General features: G+C 41.3%; 1 protein-coding gene across 2 annotated transcripts; it reads left to right on the top strand.

Moving 5' to 3' along the window:
• Positions 1-300: 300 nt before the first annotated feature.
• Positions 301-24,535, top strand: LOC123997443 (guanine nucleotide-binding protein subunit beta-4). 2 transcript variants are annotated; one of them, XM_046301690.1, is made up of 11 exons: positions 301-442; positions 5,305-5,397; positions 11,054-11,187; positions 11,421-11,459; positions 12,009-12,115; positions 13,519-13,582; positions 14,059-14,221; positions 14,706-14,772; positions 16,371-16,572; positions 19,401-19,617; positions 19,905-24,535. In XM_046301690.1, the coding sequence occupies exons 3-11, from the start codon at positions 11,131-11,133 to the stop codon at positions 20,009-20,011; spliced, it is 1,023 nt and encodes a 340-aa protein (XP_046157646.1). In that variant the 5' UTR covers positions 301-442; positions 5,305-5,397; positions 11,054-11,130; the 3' UTR covers positions 20,012-24,535. The 2 variants fall into 2 exon arrangements, with proteins under 2 accessions (XP_046157646.1, XP_046157645.1); XM_046301689.1 differs by lacking the exon at positions 301-442 and having other exon boundaries at positions 5,191-5,397.
• The last annotated feature ends 25 nt before the right edge of the window (positions 24,536-24,560 follow it).

Genomic DNA, 24,560 nt, shown 5'->3' with positions numbered 1-24,560 from the left:
GCATGGTATTTTAATGATTGCCATTATCAAGCTGCCCTCAGAAATAAAGTTCTATCCCTTTAAAAAAAATACTACCCACGGTCTCTTTTGCTCATGCCCCCCTCCAACACCCACCCACCCACCGCCTGCCAACACACACACACACACACACACACACACACACACACACACACACACACACACACACACACACACACACACACACACACACACACACACACACACACACACACACACACACACACACACACACACACATCCAGCCCTCAGCCTCATGCATCAGCTCTCTCTACATTACTGCTCTTCCTTGCAACATCCACAGTCACTGAGCATAGAGGAAGAACTGAAACCACACACCGTCTGTCTGCTTACAGTCCATGTACTTAAGGACGTATGTGGAAAACGCCTACTTCCTCTCCCACTTATCTGCACTGAAAAAAAGGTAAAAGCTGAATGCATTTTACTGTCAATGCTGTTTTTGTACATATTGTCTTATGTGTGTATGGCATGAGAAGATTATGTAGTAGGCAAGTCAGACTCACATCAGCTGTGAGTGTGGCTTCAAGCAAGGTGTGGTCTGTGTGTGTGTGTGTGTGTGTGTGTGTGTGTGTGTGTGTGTGTGTGTGTGTGTGTGTGTGTGTGTGTGTGTGTGTGTGTGTGTGTGTGTGTGTGTGTGTGTGTGTGTGTGTGTGTGTGATTATGTGTGAGTATGTGTGAGTATGTGTGTGTGTGCATTTGTGTGTGCATCATTGCCACGCAAGTCTGAGGTAATGGCTTGGTCTTTTCTTATGTCTTGAGCCTGGGGTGCACCAAAATGTCAAATCAAATTAATTGCGGGCTTATGCTTACTAATGAATTAGTAATCGAGTATCACAGGGTTTCGACTGTGAAGGGAGGTACAGTTTTTTTGTGTGTATCATTTTTTGATGAAGAGAGAGGGGCCAAGTGGAATTCATTTTTAAAATATCTTGACAGTTAATAGAATCAGAACAGTTACTGTCAATTCAGATCTGGAATGACCTTTTCCTCATTTCTCAAAAAGAGATGGAGAGCATGTCTCTGTTGAACATTTCAGAGATTCAACAGAGACATGACTTTGTCCTGAGTCACTTCATAGGAAACATACTGCAGGTCAGCTCAAGTCTTGTATTTTTAATTACATCTCTGATTTGAGCAAGTGTTATTGGGATTCCCCTGGACTGCCACACTGTCCTTTTCTCACTTCTTCTCATAGTCCATTTCCTCTTGAGCTTCCTCCCTAAAAACAAAAACAAATACTCATGCAGTTTAAGAGGCTACATCGCCTCAATTTGGTTGTTGTCTTTGAATGTGGAAACACTGCTGGTAGGTTCTCCCACAAAGTCAGAACCATTTAAAGTAAGGCACCATAGCAACTTTCCTGTGCCTGTGTTTATCCCTTGGCAGTGTACATCTGGTGTATACTTGGCCAACTCCATCTGCATAGTACTGAGGTGCACTATTACGATCAGTGTCACGCTTCTCTAGTGTGTGACTCAGACACCGCACGAGAGGCATTATCACAGAAATGATGAGGACACTTCAGCAAGCTGCCACTGTGACAGCCTCTTATGGGCCAACAATAGCTGTGAGATAAGACATTAACCTTCCAATGGAGCAGAGGTATTGCCTGTAGTTATGCTTTATGTTCACCAAGAGATTCGGATTGATTAATTGTTTTGGAAAACTACAGCATCAGTGGGTCCCGTTGGAATAGGTTATAGGGTTTATCACATTTAGGATAGGGAGCGAGGTTTACTGTTCATCTTATTGTCTTTTCAGACTTTGTTTCAGTGAGTATACAATCATCTTATGCATTCACATGTAGAAATACAGAGCAGGGCCCATATTTTCTATCATATGCAAAAGAGCACCAGTGTATATATAAGCAACGCCCGCACACAAGGCGAGACCAACCATCGCAAAACAATGGATGCCAAATTATATAAATGTTAAAGGATTTATTTTACAGTCTGTTCATCAGATGGCGAGATGGTTGATGAATAGTTGTTCCGAATGGCTCGTTTCAAATGGGTCGGGCCATGCCAGGCAGTGAAAACATGTGCAACTCTAGATGTGTCAATGTCTATTCTCCTCCACAGATGTAGAGTGGCAGAGAGGGAGGCGCTGAACCAGAGAGGTGCGCATATTTTAAGTCACTTTAGCACTCTTCAAGAGGGCCTTTTTCAATGATCCATTATGCATACAACTCTGGCTCTCCCTGGTATTTCTCCTACCTTCTTGACGTCAGTTGCCATTTGTGAGGGTTGCCCAGGCAACGGCCAACCTCCCCTGGAGATATGTCTGGTGGCCTGATATAGCCTTTTAAGGGTTTACTGTTTGCACACGTTTTAATTGCCTTTGATACACTGGCAGTACTACATATAGGTCATTGGAGTACATCAGGCATGAAAAAAAATGGGAACGCATATAAAAATAGCATATCAAAAGCTATTCTGGCATGATATCCCATTAGTGCTTCTCATCTCCTCTCAACTTGGGCACCTACATATTGTGTTAATGGCTGTTTCGGAGCAGTCCTCCAAGGGCATTATGTACCCTAAAATGGTAGCAATGAAGTTCAAAGTGAGATTATGTGATCTGGTATGATTGCTTGTTGCAGGCTATTAATTTGTAACACCCTATATGTGCTATTATAGTGTATGGTATTAAAGTAGGCATTGCCTAATTACTTTACCTACACTTGTATTATTACAGTCACATTTTTTACCATAATGTAAATAATTCCAGCAATCAAGGGGACATTTGTTAATTAAGGATATCAATGCATCATCGTCATCAGATACAGTATTTAAGCAAGCAAAATTCCCCAATCTCTCAATTTTCTCCTAAGTGTTTTATGAAGTGTTACTGTGTCTCAGTTTTAGACAGTTCCCATTGCAATGGTAGGTTAGGATGTGTGAAAATGGTTATCTGTCATGGCTGGAAGACAATAGAGATATTGTACACACAGGGTACCTGGTCCAGAGCTCTGAGGCTATTTATAGCTTCTGCAGCATCTTTTTTTTTCCAGACATCAAGCTATTGATGTTCTATTTTTACAGTGCAATTCGCTCCCTCCCTCTACTTTTGGTTGCCAAGCGATTGACCAAGGGATCAGATTGAAGAATGATGTGCCGCTTGCTGGACACCCTGACTCTGATTTTCAGTTGGTTAATGAACTCTTTCAATAAGGGATGGATGACACCTATGAGATGGTTGGAGGGTTGATTACAAAAACAATTACAAAAAAACCCAATGTGATTTAAGATAATAAATGCCATTGCTATTTTACCCTTCACATCTAATCACCAAGCCCGAAAGAAAGAAAGCCACTGGGATGCATTTCAGTTCATTTACTTGATAGTTTACTGACTTGATTGTTGTGGCCTTGCTTTTATTGGAAATAGAAATCTGTTATGATTTTTCATAGATTCATCTGAATTTGATTATTGGCTACAAAGCTACTAACATTATTGTTTAGTTGTCAAGGTGAGCCAGGTTGTCTCTACAACATTTATATACGGCAATATTAGGGCTGCCCAGGCCAGAATATTGCATTTAGCCACACCTAGGTGAAAAGGTTACAAAACAAAACTAAATGTAATTTCCCTGTGTTGTGTTACAGGGGACGTGACTAACACACAGGAATAGATTATGTTCTGTCTTGTTGTGGTGATGTTCACACCTCAGAATAGTTAAATGTTACATCATTTCAGTCATGAATTGGCAAAATCATTCGGTTGCATTTAAAGTTATGACATCCTGTGATTTTCATCAGTCTTTTTGATTGATGTTAATGGCCTCCACAGCATATCAAACCCTGCAACATAGGCCTACATCCTCGAATTAACAACATGTGACTCTCTACTAGCTATTATTTTAATCCTAATCCCTATAATGCATTTAGGAAAAGGGATCGACTGAGGTAATCTACTGCTGTGTGAATTCAATTAGACTTAATCTGACCCCATGCTATTCCAAAAGGAAACCAAGGGCTGTGCAACTTTAATCTCCCCTTCATTGATTATAGCTCTCGCAGAGATGAGGAAAAGCCTATCCCACTGCTCTCTTTCATTTGCTCCATAAAAAATTCAGCATGTCCTAATGGAGAGAAATCCTATTCTACTATTTACCCCCTTTACACTGGAGCCAGACCAGACACACCTTTCCCTGGTGCTATCTAGAATGATCAGAAATTACTAAACACGTACATGATGAATCATATGATACAGGTTCAGAACACCAGAAACATATAGCTACATTTAACTGGCACTTTTAGTATGTGCACAATGTGAGAGATCTCCAGGATTGGATGAATGCGCAGGCTTATAGGTAGTCTGTATAAGTATGCCCTAGGTGTGTATAATGGTTATCCCAATAATCATTTTATTTCAGTACTACAATATATCTAGATAATTAATTGGTACTTGCCTACATAAGCCAAAACATTTAGCCTATTACAGTAAGAAGTGTTTTTAAGTGTTTTGTATTGTAAGAACATAGTATTCAATATGGCAATTCATGTTTTGCATATCAAGAGAAAAATGGTGAAGGCCTAATCACACAGAACTGACAAAGTCTTCAAAACAACTTGCATTGATAATCACTTATGAACATTTAGAAAACACTGAATTACATTGTAATTGCCTGATAGTAAAGCACTCTGTCATCCCCTTCCTGCACACTTTAGCCTACTTCCCAATGCTTAATCCACTATATGGCTCCGAAGCCACAACTGTAACCATACAACATGATGAAGGAAGGAATAAAAGATGTAGTCGGCGTTACAAGCTCATTAAACCAAGAATAACATTTTAAAACAATATCGTATCGTTCAGACCTCCGCGATAGGTGTTCACCTACACTGTAACAATTTGTTTCCTGTACTCAGTTCTTTCTTTTTGTTGAGGGAGCTGACAGTCAATACCATTTTCCTGTGGGTGAAACAAAGCTATTGCGACACGATTGATTTGGTCCTTATTGTACAAGAAAACGGGACACTTCTCTAAGTGGAGAAAAATCACTGATATAAATCAAGATATTGTCTTAAGAATACGTTTAAACGTGTTTTAGGAAAGAGTAAAATGAACATGTACGACATCTCTGCGAGTGCACCCCTCGGCGTAGGCTGTTGCCATGTTCCCAGTTTCTTCATGGGTGTGGTGATTAGATTGCTTGGTGAACGTTCAGTCTAATCCTGCCAGAGTTGCGCGACTGGCTGGCCCTTTAAATCTGTTAAATTGTCTGAAAACTAATAGCGCTATCTTGACATTTCTTTCACAGCTGGGACCATGTATGCCATTTGAAAACGGACTACTGTGACACAGATTGGAACGACGTGGAAATCCCCCCCCCCTCAAAAAAATCCAGTTTCAGGTAATAACGTGTGCTCTGAAGAGCTGTATCTCTTAGCATTTTCTTTTCTGCCTTTTATTTCCTGCTTTGGGTAAACCCTAGGCTATAGCCTACAATACGGCGCGATGTCGGCCTTTGTTTTGCGTTGAGGTTGCAAAACATTAGGGGAGCAATTGATACGTTAAAAAGCGACGTGTTGAGTAGTGGTCATCTTAATAGCTAATTATATCTATTTCAAGGCTTGCTGTTTTTCTCGGTGAAGCTTTTATTGGTGAAAATTCGGTGTTATCGAAACGCGGCCTTTTACTGTCAAATCACCGTCGGACGGAAATTAACTAGCCTACTGTAGGCTATAGGATAAAAATATATATTCACGTATATAACGAAGCCTTATTCAGGTATGTAGAGCAAGATAACGGGAGTATTTTACATATATATTTTTACATTTACATTAATCAATTATAGATGACATTCTGCCTTCATTCGAGCGGCAATTTGTAGCAAGGCTGCCAATGTAACGGCGCGCATATTGCTTAGTTTCCTAGTCTTGAAAATGCATGCCACCATCATTGATATTGTTTGGAGATGATATAAAATCGAATATATCTCAATATTTAATCTTGTCAAAGCAACACGTGTTCAAGATTCTGTCAGAACCCGAGAACAGATAACCTTCCAGTTCTCTGTGTGTGTGTGTTGTGGTGCTGTTTGTAACAGTATTGTAACAAAGTTGGAACTTTCATGTATCTGCTAACGTTATCTGTCTTAATATTATCCACAATCCGCATCGAAATGACAGCCATCTTTTTAATCGTTATAGTCTAAGCCTATAACTAGCGCAGTGTTTGTTTTAGCTGTATGCCTATCAGTTATTGTTATACTTCTGCAGTATTATAGAGTTTTAAGCAATATCCTGACAAGACGGGTTTAATGAGTCCTCCAACAAGATCAGTGAGGTACAGATGTAGGACCTTAATTTGATCGCCCTGTTGCAGGAGAACTTGCCTGCAATGCAGGACATTTAAAACTTGTAGTGTATTTGAGGTTTTAAAAGGATTCTGAAGTTTGTAATTTTAACTTTGACATTTCAGATGTGATTTTCCTTTACGAAAATGTATCAACCCTTCCCAAAATGTCCATGAATTATAATTCACATAATAATTCACATTTCTTTATAATTTTTCTGCTGTAGCAAACTGGCTCAAATTAAGATCCTATATCTGTAGTGAAGTGTTGTAAAAGGGTAAACAGCATTACAACTGCTGTTATCATAGTATGCAAACTTTGACCAGTAATACTGTAGCTCTTTGTGCACAGGTAGGCTGTAGAAAAAACATACTGGGCAAATATTTTCATGGTCACAATTACAGTGGATTTGTGGTAGGCCTAAGTGGCAAATGATTTATTAGAGAACATATGAAGACCATGATTGATATCCATATGTGTCTGTCATATACTGAATGTATTTAATGTATTTCCATATGGCTGCACTTGACCAATGTAAATACTCAGCTTGTCCAGCAAATAATTTGAGAAGTCAAGTCACCTGATATTTGCGCCATTCTCCAGATGTTTTGGGTGTTCTGTGAACTGAACAAGTCGTCACCTGGTGGGGCTGCCCTGCCTCCTTTTGCTTTCACCCAATGTTTAGGCCACCTCCACCTCTCTGCAGAGATGTGTCACCTCATTGGAGTTAGAAGAACATACACATGGACATACGATTTCATCCCAAGAACATGTACACACACACACACACACACACACACACACACACACACACACACACACACACACACACACACACACACACACACACACACACACACACACACACACACACACACACACACACACACACACACACACACACACACACACACACACACACACACACGTGTGTTTGCACACAATGTCATTTAATTCTCTCAAGACATTTCCTACTCATATCACACTTTCATTGCATGATATGACCAACATCTACCACTCCAAACATTAACAATAACAAACATGGCTTTAGCCTATTGCAGGGGTTTTAACATGAAATCACACACATATCAGACCAAACCCATGCATTACACGTTAATGAATCCTATTCAGCCAGCAATACCTATTCACCAGAGACACTGTTACTTGGAAAATCAATCCACTTATTCAATATGAAGCTGGATACATTACACAAATATGAAACCATGGTAATCCCTAGGATTAGGTTACAGACAAGTCTGACATGGTGACCTTCCCAGGAGAGGTCAAGTTAATGGCCTTGTGATCAGACACAATATTCCCAATAGTATTACACTTCAAAATTGTAACTAAAAGTGGGTGTGCTAATTTCAGATGCAAGTGTAACGGTACAAATAAAAAATCTATTACTGCTCGGGCAACGTTGTTTAAATAGAGTGGATGTCAGGGAAGATGCAGCCTGGTAGTACTATGTGCTTTGAGGTCATCTAGGTGAATTCTGCTTTACCCCAGCAGACAGCGTCAGCGTGTGTCTGTGTTTGAGAGAGAGTCATATTTATGTATTTCATGTTGATTTGTGAATGCATTTATGCGCACACACACGTGTGTGTGTCTCGACATTGGTTACATTTGTGCTGAACAGGGCGGGCGGGCGGGCAGTGGCTGTCTTCACTGGGTAGAGTGGAGAGCTTCCCACCCATGGCCAGTCTTAGGGCCTGCCTGCTGAGGTGGTGCCAAGCAGCACTGCCACACACTGAACAATAGGGAGCCAGCGCAGAGCTCCCCTTTGTCATCCCTGTTTCTGTGCCATTCTCTGGGCCTCCCAATCTCCCACCACTGGAGGAAAGCTAGTCGGCCAGTCTGTATCCCACACACCACTAAATATGGGCAATTCGATTCTGGAACGGGGGGATAAGTGTGTCATTTGACCACAAACTGAAGTTTTAGAGTAGTTTACAAATTGTGAGAACAATTCAGATTGAACCATTAGGGCCGACTTTTAAAGTCTGTCGTTGTAGAAATGTAGTACCTACCTATTGAGGATTTTTGTTTTCGATTTGCATGTCATATGCGCAAGCTTTTGTGCATAGTCTTCTGCCTAATAGTTTAAATTAAATTAGCTTTTATGTTGGCCAGTGAGACATGTACACTAGTGTATAGCATAGGACCCACGTATTGTTGTTATATTCAGTGTTTAAGAAATATATTACCTTCAACAGTTTATTTATTTGATTTATTCTTATTTTTTAACAATGGCCTAAGAACAGTGGGTTAATTGCCTTGTTCAGGGGCAGAATGACAGATTTTTACCTCATCAGCTCGGGGATTTGACCTCGCAACCTTCCGGTTACTAACCCAATGCTCTAACCACTAGGCTACTTACTGCCCCTAACAGTGTTATATTGTGATCAAGCCATGTTTTGTGATTACTGGTGTCGTAAAAATGTTAGATAAGGCGTTACATGTTTGACATTTCAGTGGAAATGCTACTACTATCAGCTTTTTAGCAACAAAAGCAGTTTAGCAACAAAAATACTTCCCATATTATCGGCAGTTATTGGCTACCTTACTATTTTGTTCAATTACAAGATATATCTGTTTAATTTTGTTCTTAAAAGAGACACCAACCTCGTATCCGAACTGTTTACTTGATAGTTGACTAAAGTTAGTTGCCTAGCCTTCCAGTAAAAACAAAAAAAGACTTGCCTGTCAACTTTTCAGTGCGTAGACTTCTTCAGTGTTGTAACCAAATAATGTCTCATTATTTATTTTACAGATTAATCTTATGTTTTGAGAAAGTAGATTGACAGTTTAATACTAACATATAAACGAGTATGAATAATTTAGGTAAAAAACTGGATATTAAATTATGTGTAGTCTGTCGCGCAGTCAATTTTTACAATATACAGCGTGTCCCACAAAATGTGCATATATATATGACTTCTTTGAAGACTCTCAAAACCTAACTTAGCTATACATACGCTGCAATGAAATTGGTGGTCAGCTAGCTAGAAGGGTGTCTTTAGTTGCAAAACGTACAGTTATTTTCCCGGCCATTTAACTGTTGACCTCAAAGTGATTTAATCCTCCAGCCGCTAGAGAGTGTCGGAAGTTAGGGGGTGTCCGATGTTGGGGGGAAATGAGCTAGTGGATTATTTATTCAAGGATCAGAGTGCAGTAAGGCACCAGCAGCAGCATTTCACTGGTAAACTGACGTCAGGGGCTCTGCAGGTGGCTTGCGTCAGCAGGTGTCATGAAGGAAACGTAATTCCCAGGCAAAAGTGTTTCTTTCTCCACTGTCTTATTTTTGTCAGTGCGCTTCCTACCTGACGCCAAAAGCATGCAGACTTTTTGTAATTCTGCAGTCAGAAAAAATGGCAAACAGTCTCGACCTAAGCCCTAAATAATGTCGATTTTGAATGAAGTTGTAGAATAGCATTCAAGTGCATTATGTAGGCTATATGGAAGGAGTATGCTGTTATGTTTTTATTTTATCTTTATTTAACTAGGCAAGTCAGTTAAGAACAAATTCTTATTTTCAATGACGGCCTAGGAACAGTGAGTTAACTGCCTGTTAATGAGGGGCAGAACGACAGATTTTGTACCTTGTCAGCTCGGGGATTTGAACTTGCAATCTTTCGGTTACAATGATCTAACCACTAGGCTACGCTGCCGCCCCCCCAATTAAGATTATTTAAAACTGGACAACCTGACCAAATTCACATAGAAATATGTGTTAGATCTGTCATTCTAAGAAGTCTAAGAAGTGGTAAATCTGTTCTATGTGCGCAATGTCTGTGCTTTTAGCTACCAGGAAATAGCGGAGCGATTTCTGCATAGTGCAGAACATGGTTTAACATGGTTATTAGCGAAAAGGCCATTGACGCTTGGTTATTAATGCTTATTTAACACTTATTTAACACTTATTTGTTAACCTTATTTCATAAAGCATCATACACCCATGGGCATTAAATAAACAGAAATACCACCTGCTATGAATGCTTTGATGAGCGCTATTAAATGTGTAGCAAATCTTTTTGTTTTACTACATCATGAACGTTATTTGTTTTCCAATGTGGAACAAAAGAAATACATCTTACAGGCATGCTGCCCTAGCTGCTAATTATAGAAATGGAACTAAAACATTAACCCAGGGCTGTATTCTGGACAGCAGGCTGCAAAATGTCCTGGAAAATGAGGGGGGCCCAGTGCTCCAACAATTTCTGGAGAGTGTGTAAGTGCCTCGTGACCCACATTCAGAATCCCCTAGGTAAAGGATGTGGCGACACACACACAGCCCAGTGTGTGTATGTACAGTTTGTGTGCGTGCGAGCGTGGGTGTGTGTATAAACGCAGTCCACTCAATAGAGCTACAGTACAGTTACAGTACAGTTACACCCCTCCTTTGCACGTCAAATTATATTCAAACAGAATCAATTGCAGCACAGGGAGCTAATACAGCACAATGCAAAACACCCCGCTTGATTGAATTGAAAAGGTCAGTGACTCAGAGCCTTGTGCATTTAAATGGCCTTTTGAACCAGACTGGAGGTGATTGGTGCCTGTGTCTGGGTACAGGCCGGCGCCCCACGATTCGGGCCAAAGCAGCCCCATCCGCAGGATGTCTGTGTTTGTTACAGCCCAGGGAAGTGCTCCTCTGAAAGTGTGTCTGTCCGTCTGACTGACTGTCTATCTATCTGTCTGTGTTTTTCAGGTGTCAGCTGGTCTGTGTGATTTTTACAAACCCAGTTTTCCAAGTGGAGCGTGGCCTGAACACATCACAGAGGGACAATGAGCGAACTGGAACAGTTACGGCAGGAAGCGGAGCAACTACGCAATCAAATCCGGGTATGGGGCGTGTGTGTGTTTGAGTGTGTGTGTGTGCATGTGTGTCTGTATTGAATCCTTGACTCAAGAAATCTGAACAGTAAAGTTTCAGGTGATTATTTGATAGTATTGCTTGGCATTTTCAATCAGCCATTTAAATCATATTATAATATTAACACTGGACCACTTTCTGCAATATACTCTTTCTGTCTCTCGCAAACTCTGAACATTGCCATGTTGCTGTTGTGTTACAGGATGCTAGGAAAGCCTGTAGTGACTCCACTCTTTCGCAGGTAAGGGATTCAACAAGTTAAGATGACACATTTACTTACAATACATATAAATGCCGGTTATAGCTTGGATCAAGCTATCATGTGTGCTTGATATAAAATACAGCCAAACATTTACCTTTGTCTAAATAAACAGGACCCCCCTTAGGCTCTTTCCAATCACAACCAGTGAGCAGGTTCTTTTTTGTTACACTTGAATTTGATCCTCTTTTGACCACCTGAAATCCCAAGGTCTTTGTAGTCTTACCATGTACCATGTATCAGGGCGTACCATGTATGTCCAATCAAATTGTAGAAACATCTCAAGGCTGTGTGTAGATTGATTAGGGGAAAAAACAATGTAATCCATTTTAGAATAAGGCTATAACGTAACAAAATGTGAACAAAGTTGAGGGGTCTGAATAGTTTCCGAATGCACTGTAGGTATAAAGCAAATAGCCTAGCAATTAGTCTATGAAACTCACATGTTCATATTTGGACTAGCGTGAAGTTTATGAATGACCATGCTGGGTTATGCTGATGTTGTTTCTTTTGGACCTGGCGTATTGGTAGATCACAGCTGGTCTGGACTCAGTGGGCCGGATACAGATGAGAACGCGACGCACTCTCAGGGGCCACCTCGCCAAGATCTATGCAATGCACTGGGGCACCGACTCCAGGTCTGACAATACTACTGTTACTACTACTACTACTACTACTACTGCAATACTTCTACTGCTACTATGCTTCTATTGCTAATATACTTCTACTTCTGCTGTTGTTATTTTACCCCCCTTGATTCTAAATGATCTTTTATTTTCTTTTTATTGTTGCATAAGTCCTATGAGGTAACTCTAATGAAAAGTACTATACAAATGAAATGTATTATTATTATTAGTACTACTACTAGTTAGTACCACTACTACTAGTACTACTACTGCTACTATCCTACTAATATACTACTACTACTACCACTACTGCTTCAAAACTACACTACTACTACTACTAGTACTACTACTACTACTACTACTACTACTACTACTACTACTACTAAACCTCCATATTCTTAAGCACTGGCTGCTTGTGTCCTGTGGGTTTTGGACAGAAACTTTGTTCCAAACCAAAGCCATTAACATTTAAATGACAAAAAAGTCCATAGACTGCTAGTTCAATACTACTGTACATAGAGCAGTGGCACATTTTTACCAGTCAGTGTACTGTTGCCAGTCACACTAGTACAGTTGGACCGACTGATTTCCAATTGAGGCTTGATTTATATGTGAGCCATGGGACTACAAGTATGTATGCTTACCAGCTCATTCTTACTGCTCCCAAATACTTCTGAGTGTGCGTCTGCACTCTGGGTGAACCACCTGGAGGACAAACAGCCTGTGTTTATTTTATATACAGCAGTTGACATTTCAGCGGCACAGCTCTCCCTTTATTGTGTGCTTGGCTCGCTACAGATGGGTGCCAACCCACTTCCTATCACTGGAGAGACGGAAACACAAGCAGTTGGTGGCAGGGGGATGGGGGGTGGGGCAGGCTCTCTGTTTATCTTTCTCCCTCTCTCTTTCTTTCCTTCATTCTCTCTATCACCTCCCCTCTCTATTCTTCCTCCCTCTTTCTCTCTATTGTTTCCCCCCCCTCTCTCCACTTTTCTCTTGATCTCCATCCCCTCCTCTATCCTTCTCTCGTTCTATCTCCCTCTGTCTCTCCCTGCCCCCCCCTCGACTGTAGAGCCTTTCAGATGACTGAGGCCATGAATATTACATGAAATGGCTCATCCAAAGTGGTCGCTATCCTGGACGGTTCACACTGCGATCCTGGCATGTGGGGTGTCCCACCGGAGGGAGGGAGGGAGGGAGAGAAAGAGGGAGAGGGCTCTGGAGTTCACACCACATTTAAACTGCTTTGGAAGCAGCAGCCTTTCTGGCTACATTAGTTATGCATGCATTAGGTATGCTCTAACTAGTTTCATTGCTTTTTTTGTTCCTGTGAATATATGCCAGTGTGCTGTGCTGACAGGTCAAACTCTTCTTCAATATATTGAAACCATTCTCTTTTTTAAAATGGCGTCTAGGTTACTTGTAAGTGCCTCCCAGGATGGCAAATTGATCATTTGGGACAGCTACACAACAAACAAGGTGAGACCTACATTAAACTGCACCTGTGTAACCTTTCTCAAATAACATCAAAGACAAACAATCACCAGTAAAGTATCCTCTATATCTCCCCTCACACTGTAGCAAACAGTGCCATCCTCGTTGTCCTTGATTCTCCTCTGTATACTGCATGACATTCCACTCCCCTGGGTGATTGAGCTAAGGCACGTTTGGGGTCAATTCAATTACCATTTAGGTTATATTAGGAAGTGAATTCGCCTGAAAATAATTTCCTCCTATTTTCTACCAGGATATTTCTATTCCCAAATTGAATGGCAATTCACATCAGGAAGGTTCCTAACATAAGATCTGCACGCGTAACTTGCAGATCAGGTTACAGGTTATGCATTCAGATCTCAAGTTAGGATTTGGTCCTTCCTTTCAAGTCTTAACGCTTATGAATTTTTGATTGCAACCCTGGAGGTAACAGACGTTGATCGTGTGTGTGTATTCCGTAGATGCATGCCATCCCGCTGCGCTCCTCCTGGGTGATGACCTGTGCATACGCGCCCTCTGGGAACTATGTGGCGTGCGGAGGCCTGGACAACATCTGCTCCATCTACAGCCTGAAGACCCGTGAGGGCAATGTGCGTGTCACCCGCGAGCTGCCCGGACACACAGGTACACACTGGAGAAGGCTCTTTTTAAGAGGCGGAATACCTCAATTTTAGAAAGGAAATAGCACAATTTCACCTCATCAACTTTTTTGAGTGGTTTAAACCCAGATAACCTTTTTTCATTCCAAAAGCATTTCTCACCTCTGCCCTTATTCAATATCCCCTGCAGATCTTGGCCCGTTTCATAAAGCATCTCGGAGTAGGAGTGCTGGTCTAGGATCAGTTACACCCATAATTAATATAATCTTATTCATTATGATCTAAAAGGAAAAAACAATATTAGATCAGCACTCCTACTCTGAGATAGTTTATGAATACGGGTGAGACTAGTTCTTCTCCATATTGTTTACACCTGTCCACTACTGTCAAATATGTGGGGTGAACAAGGGCAGTGGATGCACTGAGGACCACAGTGATGGCTTGTTATGGTATTGATGTCAATCGTGTGGATTAAGCCTGCATGGTTATTTTCAACCTTTATTTTTCAGGCTATTTGTCTTGCTGTCGTTTCCTGGACGACAACCAGATTGTGACTAGTTCCGGGGACACCACCTGGTGAGTTTGTTGATCTAGTGTGGGAAGAACACTTATTTGGGGAACACAACTTGTGTCTAGATGATATCCTTTGTCCAATAGCTTTGCATCCACCGCTCTTATAAGGCTTTGTCTTGGTTTTGTTCTGCCAGCTCCCGTGAATACTACTCACACAGACTATTAGGGTTATGATAATACGATAGCATCGTCTAGTGACAATGATTGACATCCATCGTCAATGGTAACGGCATCGTGATGTGACCGACAATGCTTTAGCCTATTTAAACTTGACTGGTTGCCCCGCAGTAAAGAACGGGAGTCTCCAGCACACAGCAGGGCAGCACACAAGTGACATTCCGAGTAATTTGCTTATTCCTATTTGCTATAACCTATTTCAATAAATATGTTGTATACAGAATGCAAGGGAGGAATGTAGGGTAAACAGAGCAGAGAATTCCACCAAAACAGTACAAAAGGTCCAATATTCTCTCGCTCTCTCTCTCGGATGCATCGGCTTTTAGTCTATAGCCTGAACCTATTCATGTTTAATTAAAAAAAATAAGACAATCCTTATTAACCATCTTGTGTTTAGCTGTTTTAAAAGAACGTAGCCTATATTCCCTTCTCTCTCCATTCGATAGGCTACGCTTCATTTTATGCATGGCTTTTTCCCGATAAAACAATGAATGTAACGGCATTCCGTCTCAAAACGTAATTTGAGCCTAAAAACACAAGGTAGCCAGGGGACTAATAATGAGAGAGAACAAACAATATCAATAGCCTATAGGAAAATTGAATGACAAGTTTAATCAAGTTTGAGTTTATTAAGAAAGAAATTATCCATATGGGCCGGGAAAATCCCTCCAAACGAGATTAAAAAACCAAATGGCCAATAACTTATACTCATTCCTCTTACTGGCCTATCATAAAAGCTTTATGGCCAATTCAAGTTATGAGCAGCAGTTTAATTCCCAAATATTCTAGCCTATGAAGATGTTGTCCTAAAGTTGTGGCTTTCAAGAATGAAAGTCTATTGCCTAAGCCTAGGCATTTATGATAGATTGTATGATAGAACAAACTATTATTTATTTTTCTATTATTTTACGAGGCAAAATAAAGCATTTATTATCCAGTTTTGAGGACTGTAGACGGTTTCTATCCAGCCAATGACGTCACTGCGTTGACAGCCCATTCCTCAGAGAATCACGTCTCCATCACAGAGCGACAGACACACAAACCTGCTCTATGCTGAAGCTCCTCCACCAGAAAGGAATACTAGGACAAGATTTGCCTGCACTTAGCCTCTGCCCAGGATATCGTTGTGGTCCGTCCAGTCACATTCGATTTCACTCTATAGCCCAACTTATTTTCAATAAAAAACTCAATCAAATTGGGTTGGCCAATATGGGGCGGTAGCATCATATATCACAATGATTTATAGGTTACATAATCACGAGAGGACAAAGGTTGACATCGCTCAACCCTACAGACTACACTGACACACACACAGAGAGAGGAGAACCCAGTGCACCTCCCCATTCATCATCAATTCATTTCAAGTCTTAACATTTCCATTGTATACTCATACCTCCTCTCATCCCCCCCACTCTTGCTCTCAGCGCTTTGTGGGACATCGAGACTGGCCAGATGGCCACCAGCTTCACGGGCCACACGGGAGACGTGATGAGCCTGTCCCTCAGCCCTGACTTCAAGACCTTTGTGTCGGGGGCCTGTGACGCGTCCTCCAAGCTGTGGGATGTCCGGGACGGCATGTGCAGGCAGTCCTTCACTGGCCACGTGTCCGACATCAACGCCGTCTGCGTGAGTAGGAGGCACAGGAAATTATGTATCGTTTTGTTACGAAGAACCTTACATTGTAGGACGGTACTGTAAAGCAGACAAACATCTGTTACCAGACCGGTTACCAAACTAGATATTCAGTTTCTTTGCTAATACTGCAAGAATTTGACACAGATTTGCCTGACTATGTAATGTTAATCCTGAAAAGAGAAACTGAGCCTCAATTCGTTGGTGGTATGGACTAGGTGTCGAAAGCATTCCACAGGGATGCTGGCCCATGTTGACTCCAATGCTTCCCACAGGTGTGTCAAGTTGGCTGGATGTTCTTTGGGTAGTAGACCATTCTTGATACACACGGGAAACTGTTCAGGGTGAAAAATCGAGCAATATTGCAGCTTGACACAAACCGGTGTGCCTGAGACCTACTACCATACCCCTACAGTGCCTTCAGAAAGTGTTCAGACACTTTTTCCACAATTTGTTTTTACGTTACAGCCTTATTTTAAAATGGATTTTTTTAAAATTCCCTCATCAATCTACACACAATACCCCATAATGACAAAGCAAAAACAGGTTTTTCTAATATTTTTCTAATAAAACATTTAAAAAAATGAAATGACATTTACATAAGTATTCAGACCCTTTGTTGAAGCACCTTTGGCAGCCATTACAGCGTCGAGTCTTCTTGGGTATGAAGCTACAAGTTTGGCACACCTGAATTTGGGGAGTTTCTCCCATTCTTTTCTGCAGATCCTCTCAAACTCTGTCAGGTTGGATGGGGAGCTTTGTTACACAGCTATTTCTAGGTCACTCTAGAGATGTTTGATTGGGTTCAAGTCCGGGCTCTGGCTGGGCTACTGAAGGACATTTAGAGACTTGTCCCGAAGCCACTCCTGTGTTGTCTTGGCTGTGTGCTTAGAGTCGTTGTCCTGTTGGAAGGTGAACCTTCGCCCCAGTCTGAGGTCTTGAGCACTCTGGAGCAGGTTTTCATTAAGGATCTCGTTGTACTTTGCTCCATTCATCTTTGTCTCGATCTTGACTAGTCTCCGTGTCCATGCCGCTGAAAAACATCCCCACAACATGATGCTGGCACCACCATGCTTCACCGTAGGGATGGTGCCAGGTTTCCTCTAGACATGACGATTGGTATTCAGGTCAAAGAGTTTAATCTTGGTTTCATCAGACCAGAGAATCTTGTTTCTCGTGGTCTGAGAGTCCTTAAGATGCCTTTTGGCAAACTCCAAGTGGGTTGTCATGTGCCTTTTATTGAGGAGTGGGTTTCGTCTGTCCATAAAGGTCTGATTGGTGGAGTGCTGCAGAGATGGTTGTCCTTCTGGAAGGTTCTTCCATCTCCACAGAGGAACTCTAGAGCTCTGTCAATGTGACCATCAGGTTCTTGGTCACCTCCCTGACCAAGGCCCTTCTCCCCAGATTGCTCAGTTTGGCTGGGCGGCCAGCTCTCGGGAGAGTCTTGGTGGTTCCAAACTTCTTCCATTTAAGAATGATGGAGGCCACAATGTTCTTGGGGACCTTCGAAGGTGCAGAAATGTTTTGGTACCCTTCCCCAGATCTGTGCCTCGACACAATCCTGTCTCGGACTCTACGGACAATTCCTTTGACCTCATGGCTTGGATTTTGCTCTGACATACACTGTCAACTGTGGGACCTTATATAGACAGGTGTGTGCCTTTCCAAATCATATCCAGTCAATTTAATTTACCACAGGTGGACTCAATGGAAACTCAATTTAGAGTCTGATAGCAAAGGGGCTGAATACTTAAGGTTATTTAAGGTATTTCAGTTTTTTTCTAAACCTGTTTTTCCTTTGTCATTATGGGGTATTGTGTGTAGATTGCTGAGTATTTCCCTTTTCTTAAAAATCCATCTGTAACGTAACAAAATGTGGAAAAAGTCGAGGGGTCTGAATAATTCTGAAGGCACTGTGCAATCCATTTCTCAATTGGTTTAAAAATCCTTCTTTAACCTGTCTCCTCCCCTTCATCTACACTGATTGAAGTGGAATTAACAAGTGACATCAATAAGGGATTATAGCTTTCACCTGGTCAGTTTTATGTCATGGAAAGGGCATGTGTTCTTAATGTTTTGTACACTCACTGTATATTTACTGTTTGGGGTATCTCTACTCACTCGACCCTGTCGTGTTAAGGCATGCTTCCCAGCCGAAACAGTTCGGTAGAGTTCGTGCATATATTATGATGACATTTTGTGACGTTTTCGTTTCGACTTTTCGGGCACACAGCATTTATTCAGGATGCAAGCCGACGTTTGGAGCCGATATCTTCGACGGTGATTGGTCAACAGTAGGGATTCTTCCATAAAGTCTTTGTTGTCATTCAACGAGAGACGACTCGTTTTAATGTACATTTTTTCATTGTAAAATACTGCACCAATAATCTTAGTTAGATGTAAAATTGCGTGACTAACACCTCTTCGGCAAAAACGTCAAAATTAATGACAGATTTCTTGAGTTATCTTAAATGAATTCTGACTATTTTGAGGAAGTGTATACTGACTACGGTGTCTCAAAATGGACAAACAGTGCTATTGCACTTTTTTGTCATTTTCAACCAAAGGTCTTTTAAGGGTGTATGCCAGCACACACGCTTGTTCGTTTCGGCCAGCCGAGTTCGCTTGGTGCCAGCTGAGCTAGAGCATGTTGACGTCTTTAAAAAGGAACACCATAGAATATGACTGATACAGTAACACAAATTATTACAAAACTTCATGTCATAGACATTAGATTAAACAGTGAGTATTTCACAATACACTATAACAAAAATAACTTCATTCAATATACCTAACCCATCCTCTCTGTCTCTGTGGTGCAGTTCTTCCCCAACGGCAACGCCTTTACCACGGGCTCGGACGACGCCACCTGTCGACTGTTCGACCTGCGTGCTGACCAAGAACTGATGATGTACTCGCACGACAACATCATCTGCGGCATCACCTCGGTGGCCTTCTCCAAGAGTGGCCGCCTGCTGCTGGCTGGCTACGACGACTTCAACTGCAACGTGTGGGACACTCTCAAGGCCGAGCGTGCAGGTACAGTGGGGGGAGCTGAGGGACCTAGTGCACGGATTCCAATCCCTTTAAAAAAAAATTAAATGCAACCTTTTCTTGTTACCTCCCTTGAGGTTAGAGGAAGGGACATAATGCAGATTTTTGTGCTAGGCACAGATTTTTGTGCTAGGCACTCATTTGGCAGTCACGCTTATGGACAGCAACTTACAGTCAGTACATACAGTAGTTGGTGAAACACTGTCTGTACTATGACTCGCAATGCCTCCTAATCACCCTTAAATTGTTTCTCTTTCCCTCTCTCTTTCTAGGTGTCCTGGCCGGTCACGACAACAGGGTGAGCTGTTTAGGCGTGACAGACGACGGCATGGCCGTAGCTACGGGCTCATGGGACAGTTTCCTCCGAATCTGGAACTAAACCCTCCACATCACCTCCACCTCCTTCTCTATCCCCCCCTCCACCAACCCTCCCACCCACACCACAGGGCTGGACTTGAGGGTGAACACTGTGTCTTCTCCCCCCCCACCAACCCACCACCAACTCCACAACACAGGCAAAGTCCCCCCTGTCCAATTCATCCCCTCACCCAACCACCCTCCAACCAAGCCACAGCCAGCGCCGCTGTGGGAAAGTAACAACTCTTTCTACCTTTCCAAGTGACGTTTTTTTTACCCACCTATTACACAGAGGTTTTCAAGTACGTACAGTTAGTGTCCAATAAAAAATAAATAATGAGACGAGATTTTAAAACATTTGCAAAAAAAAAAAAAAAACTGGCATCCCCTCTTCTTTTCAGACAGGGGGGGAATAGAGTGCATGTTACCGTGGTTACCGCCAAATTAGAGGACAGTCTGTGTGTAATATGTAAATGTATATATAAATACAGTATATATGTATAGCATTATGTGTGTATATATGCATCATATATCCACATATAATGTGTATGTATATACTTTTGTAGTTTATTTCCCACCCTTGAGTTTTTTTGTTTTGTTTATTTTTTTTTGCCTTATGTTTTACTTGTTTAATGTATATAATATTCACAGTACTACACGATAACACAATTCCGATTTTGTCACTTGCCCCATGTACAACATAATGTACATGTCAGTATGCATGTGTGTGTGAGTGTGTGCGTGTGATGGTCTACCGGCAAAGGTATACACACGTTCTATAACTATAATACTGTATATTCATATGTTGATGATTGCGGTAACGATAGGAGTTGTGATCTGTTGGCATTCCTCTAAACAAACATGGCTTTCTTTTCTAAACAGAGCCGTTGTGGTCGTTTGTAGAGACAGCTTCTAGACTACAAAGGTTAGGTTTTAGTCTTGGCGGCGTTTTAGCCCAATCCATTTTCTAGAAACTGGTTTAACTAGGTATTGATACACAGCTCCCGTAGTTGTTTGGAGGCGCAGTCTCGCTAAGCCCCTCTAACAAACTCAAACAGCGTGAAACGACGGCCTAGAGAGACACTCGCAGGGGTCTCGGACTGTGTTCAAAACCGTTGTTGTATGGCGAATAGTATAACATCACTCCCACGCCTTGCAAATCAACAAGTGTGATATGGAATAAATATGTTGCGATCATTCACTAAGAGACTTTAATGCAGATACCCCAAAGCCTTTACGTCTCCACTGCGGATGGAGACGGGGGCCGGTCTGAAACCTAGGGCCAAAGGTCTGAAACGTGGGGCCCCAAACTGACGGGGGGGGGGCTACTGGGATCCTGGAGCTACTGGGAGCTAGCTCAAGCCTGTATTGTAAGACTGAATAAATACTGAGAGCCAGAGATGCTGGCAGTCTATACAATCTCTACCATAGGCTGGTCAGTAGAAGCATTGTGAAAAGATGTGAAAAGGAAAGACTGCTCACTATATGAGCAGTGAGTGACTATGAGTGGACATGAGGGAAGATGTCTGTAATAGCTTTTTGCTATGTCCTCTTCAATTCTAGGGATTTAAAAAAAAATCTTGATGACCATCAATAGGGTGGTTTAGTTGAGTGTGGAATGTAACGCTCTTGGTTCAGAAATCTCGTCAGCCACTCAAAATCACACTAGTGCCACCACGAGCCTGTAAAAAAAGAAATGCTTGAAAAAAAATTGTCTGTATTTAACACGTAACGTTTCTTCTCACCAAAACAAATGTTATGAACAGTTTTAAGTATTGCTAGCAAAGAAAGTACACTTGGTAGAGAGCTAGATAATGCACACATACACAACAAACTGTAGTCCAAATGTAAGCAAAGAGCACATGCAACATACTCACCAATAGAGGAGAGGGGGTATCTCTCACAATACTTTGTTAGTTTGTGCATCAGTCATTTTCTGTTTTTCTCGCAAGATAACTTTGGTTGGGAGGCAACGCTTCAATAAGGGTGCCTATTTTTGAGTTATACACCCTAACATCCTAAAATATCTAGATAAGAGTACATGGATTGGATCCATGTGGAATGGATCAGAATGGTCTGTGGCTTGAGATCAGTTAAATCTCCATTCTGCCTTACTGTACATGCTACGAAGCCAATCCCATTGCCAACATTGACCGGAACTGGTCAGGAACTCAAATGTTGGGCCTGCTTGTTCAAGACTTTGGCTTTTTATATCCACCTGTAGGGAGTTCACTTGACCTCAATCACTCAGTCGCCTAATGAGGCTCCACTATTTCAAGTGGGCCCAAGAGAATGTGAAAGTAATTGTCCAGTGAAAATCTTATTTTTAAAAGTTCATATTCTGTCAATTTTTAAAAGTTCATATTCTGTCAACTTGCTTAACTTGGGGACAAAACACTTTAAAAAATGTATAATAATAATTTCCTCATAGAGGATGAGCTGGCCAATCAGCGGGCTAATCTTTTTAATGACCGGTCAATGCCCACACAGTTCTGTTGTTGGGGTATGCCCACACCATTCCAACACAGAAAATCTGCTTTTTAACATACAATAAAATAAGTGATTTATAGGTCATATTTCATATAAATCTGGAAACACTGGACAGTTACTTTAAAAGATAATTGTCTCCTTTTCAAATATTGGCACTGGGTAAAGAATGAGGCAGGCAATAACCTGCTATAACAAAGTCAAATGATTTGCTGAAATCAAGCAATTGTGAAGCACAGAGACTCGTCAGTACGATAGTAAACACTAAAAGCCAAGCTTACAGATGACCACAACCGAAGAACTGCAAACAGCATGCATCTTCCAATAGCTTCTCGAAAGTGCTGTACATTATTTTATACAATTCTGCTTTCTGTCGTACAATTTGTTGTATTTATTGATTACAAAGAAAACCCTTTGATCATTTAGTGATTTATAGTAGCCGTTTATTTGGTTGTACGTTTTTAGCTGTTTTACCTGGCTTTGCATTAATTAATTTGAGAATAAATGTAAAAGAAATGGCTGGCGGTTTATTAAGCCCCAAAAAACACATCCTTGACCTGACTTGGATGTAAAATGTATTCCATATCAGTGTTGAAATTCTCACTGATCTGTGTGGGTAACATACATGCCGGTAGTAAGTGTTACTTTTCGCATTTGTGCCAATGTTACCCACTGACCCTGAGCTGTGAACTGAAAACATGTCATAATTGACATCTCATTCTGTTTCTTCGCTTGCTTACAGAAAGTGCCAGCTTTTTCCCCCTGAATCAAAATCTAATCCGTGTCATTTTTTTACACTTGGCCTGTAAGGTCCTCTGTTGACTTCATAAGGTGCCCAATAAAAGAGAAGTGTCCAGAACTTATGGATATTCCTTCAATGTTATTGAATCACTTTCTGTTTTGCTTTCATTTCCCCATATGAAATTAATCTACCCATTGTGAATGATGAGGATCCAATGAGAGAAATGTAGCCCTTTTAAGACAGGAAATACAGATGGCAGATAAAATGGCAGGATGAAGTTTGGTCATTTTACATCAACATGGCTGCCAGGGAACCTTACCCAAACTCCTGAAAGCAACTTTGAAGTTGGTTGTGTTGATTCTTCAGCTCAAACTTCATCTGTGACAATACAGCACCACAGCCCTTACTAGCCAAAAAAAGTATATTCTATAACACAAAGAACACCCCAGAGGCTTGACCACAGTGCTCAATAAGATGCAACAGTATTATTACTAAAATTGTGACCGCATTAACATGTGCCTGTGCAGTCCCAATGATCAGGTTAGTTTGCTGGGACCAATGGTTTCGAGGCATCAATAGTCAAAGGTGCTCAATCTCCCTGTATTTGACCATGTCATTGTATTTCCTTTGTCTCCTTTAGTTGTATTCATCATATGAAACAACTATGTCATAAGAGCAGTCGTGACAGCATGTGCTCTACCGGATGGGATGCCGAGACCTAGTCTGCAACGAACACAGCGTGTGTTGGTTTTCAAGTCTCCTTGACATACATAGCCAAAGTAATTGAAAAGCCTGAGCTTGTACTGGATTTACAGGTCTAAGGGAAAAGTAAGTAAGTAAATCAGCATGCGTTGCGTTTACATGTGAATTGTTCACTCGTGGACTGAGGTTGAATATTATCCATGCATCGAAGCAGTGTTTTAGAGGGGTTCTTTTAAAAATCGTAAAACGGAGTAGCGCATATCAAGAGAAACAAACACACGAGAATCAAACATTGAAGTTGTACCCCAGCTGTCCTTTTGATAATTAGCGTTACATTTTGCGATCACCACAAACACAAATTAATGCACTGCCTTTTGGCTCTGATGTATTCTGACAGTCTTATTTTTTGTGTTTTAAAGCTAGTGAAAACCAGGGACATGGTGCCATGATTTCTCTTACAGTGCTATTGTGTGAAATTATAATCACTTGTTATGGAATAATTTTTTATAGTCTTTTTCACACCAATTCTTTTTGTGTATTTGTACAGTGGCTTGGTGATACTGATATGTTGCCATGAGTTGATATTGTAACCAATAAAAAAAAGCTTTAACCAAGGATTGTGTTGAAGCCTATTATGTAA

This window comes from Oncorhynchus gorbuscha, linkage group LG15 (assembly GCF_021184085.1).
Source record: "Oncorhynchus gorbuscha isolate QuinsamMale2020 ecotype Even-year linkage group LG15, OgorEven_v1.0, whole genome shotgun sequence".
NCBI classification, from domain to species: Eukaryota; Metazoa; Chordata; class Actinopteri; order Salmoniformes; family Salmonidae; genus Oncorhynchus; species Oncorhynchus gorbuscha.
The sequence above is the reverse complement of the archived record's forward strand: the minus strand, read 5'-3'. Positions and strand labels throughout refer to the sequence as shown.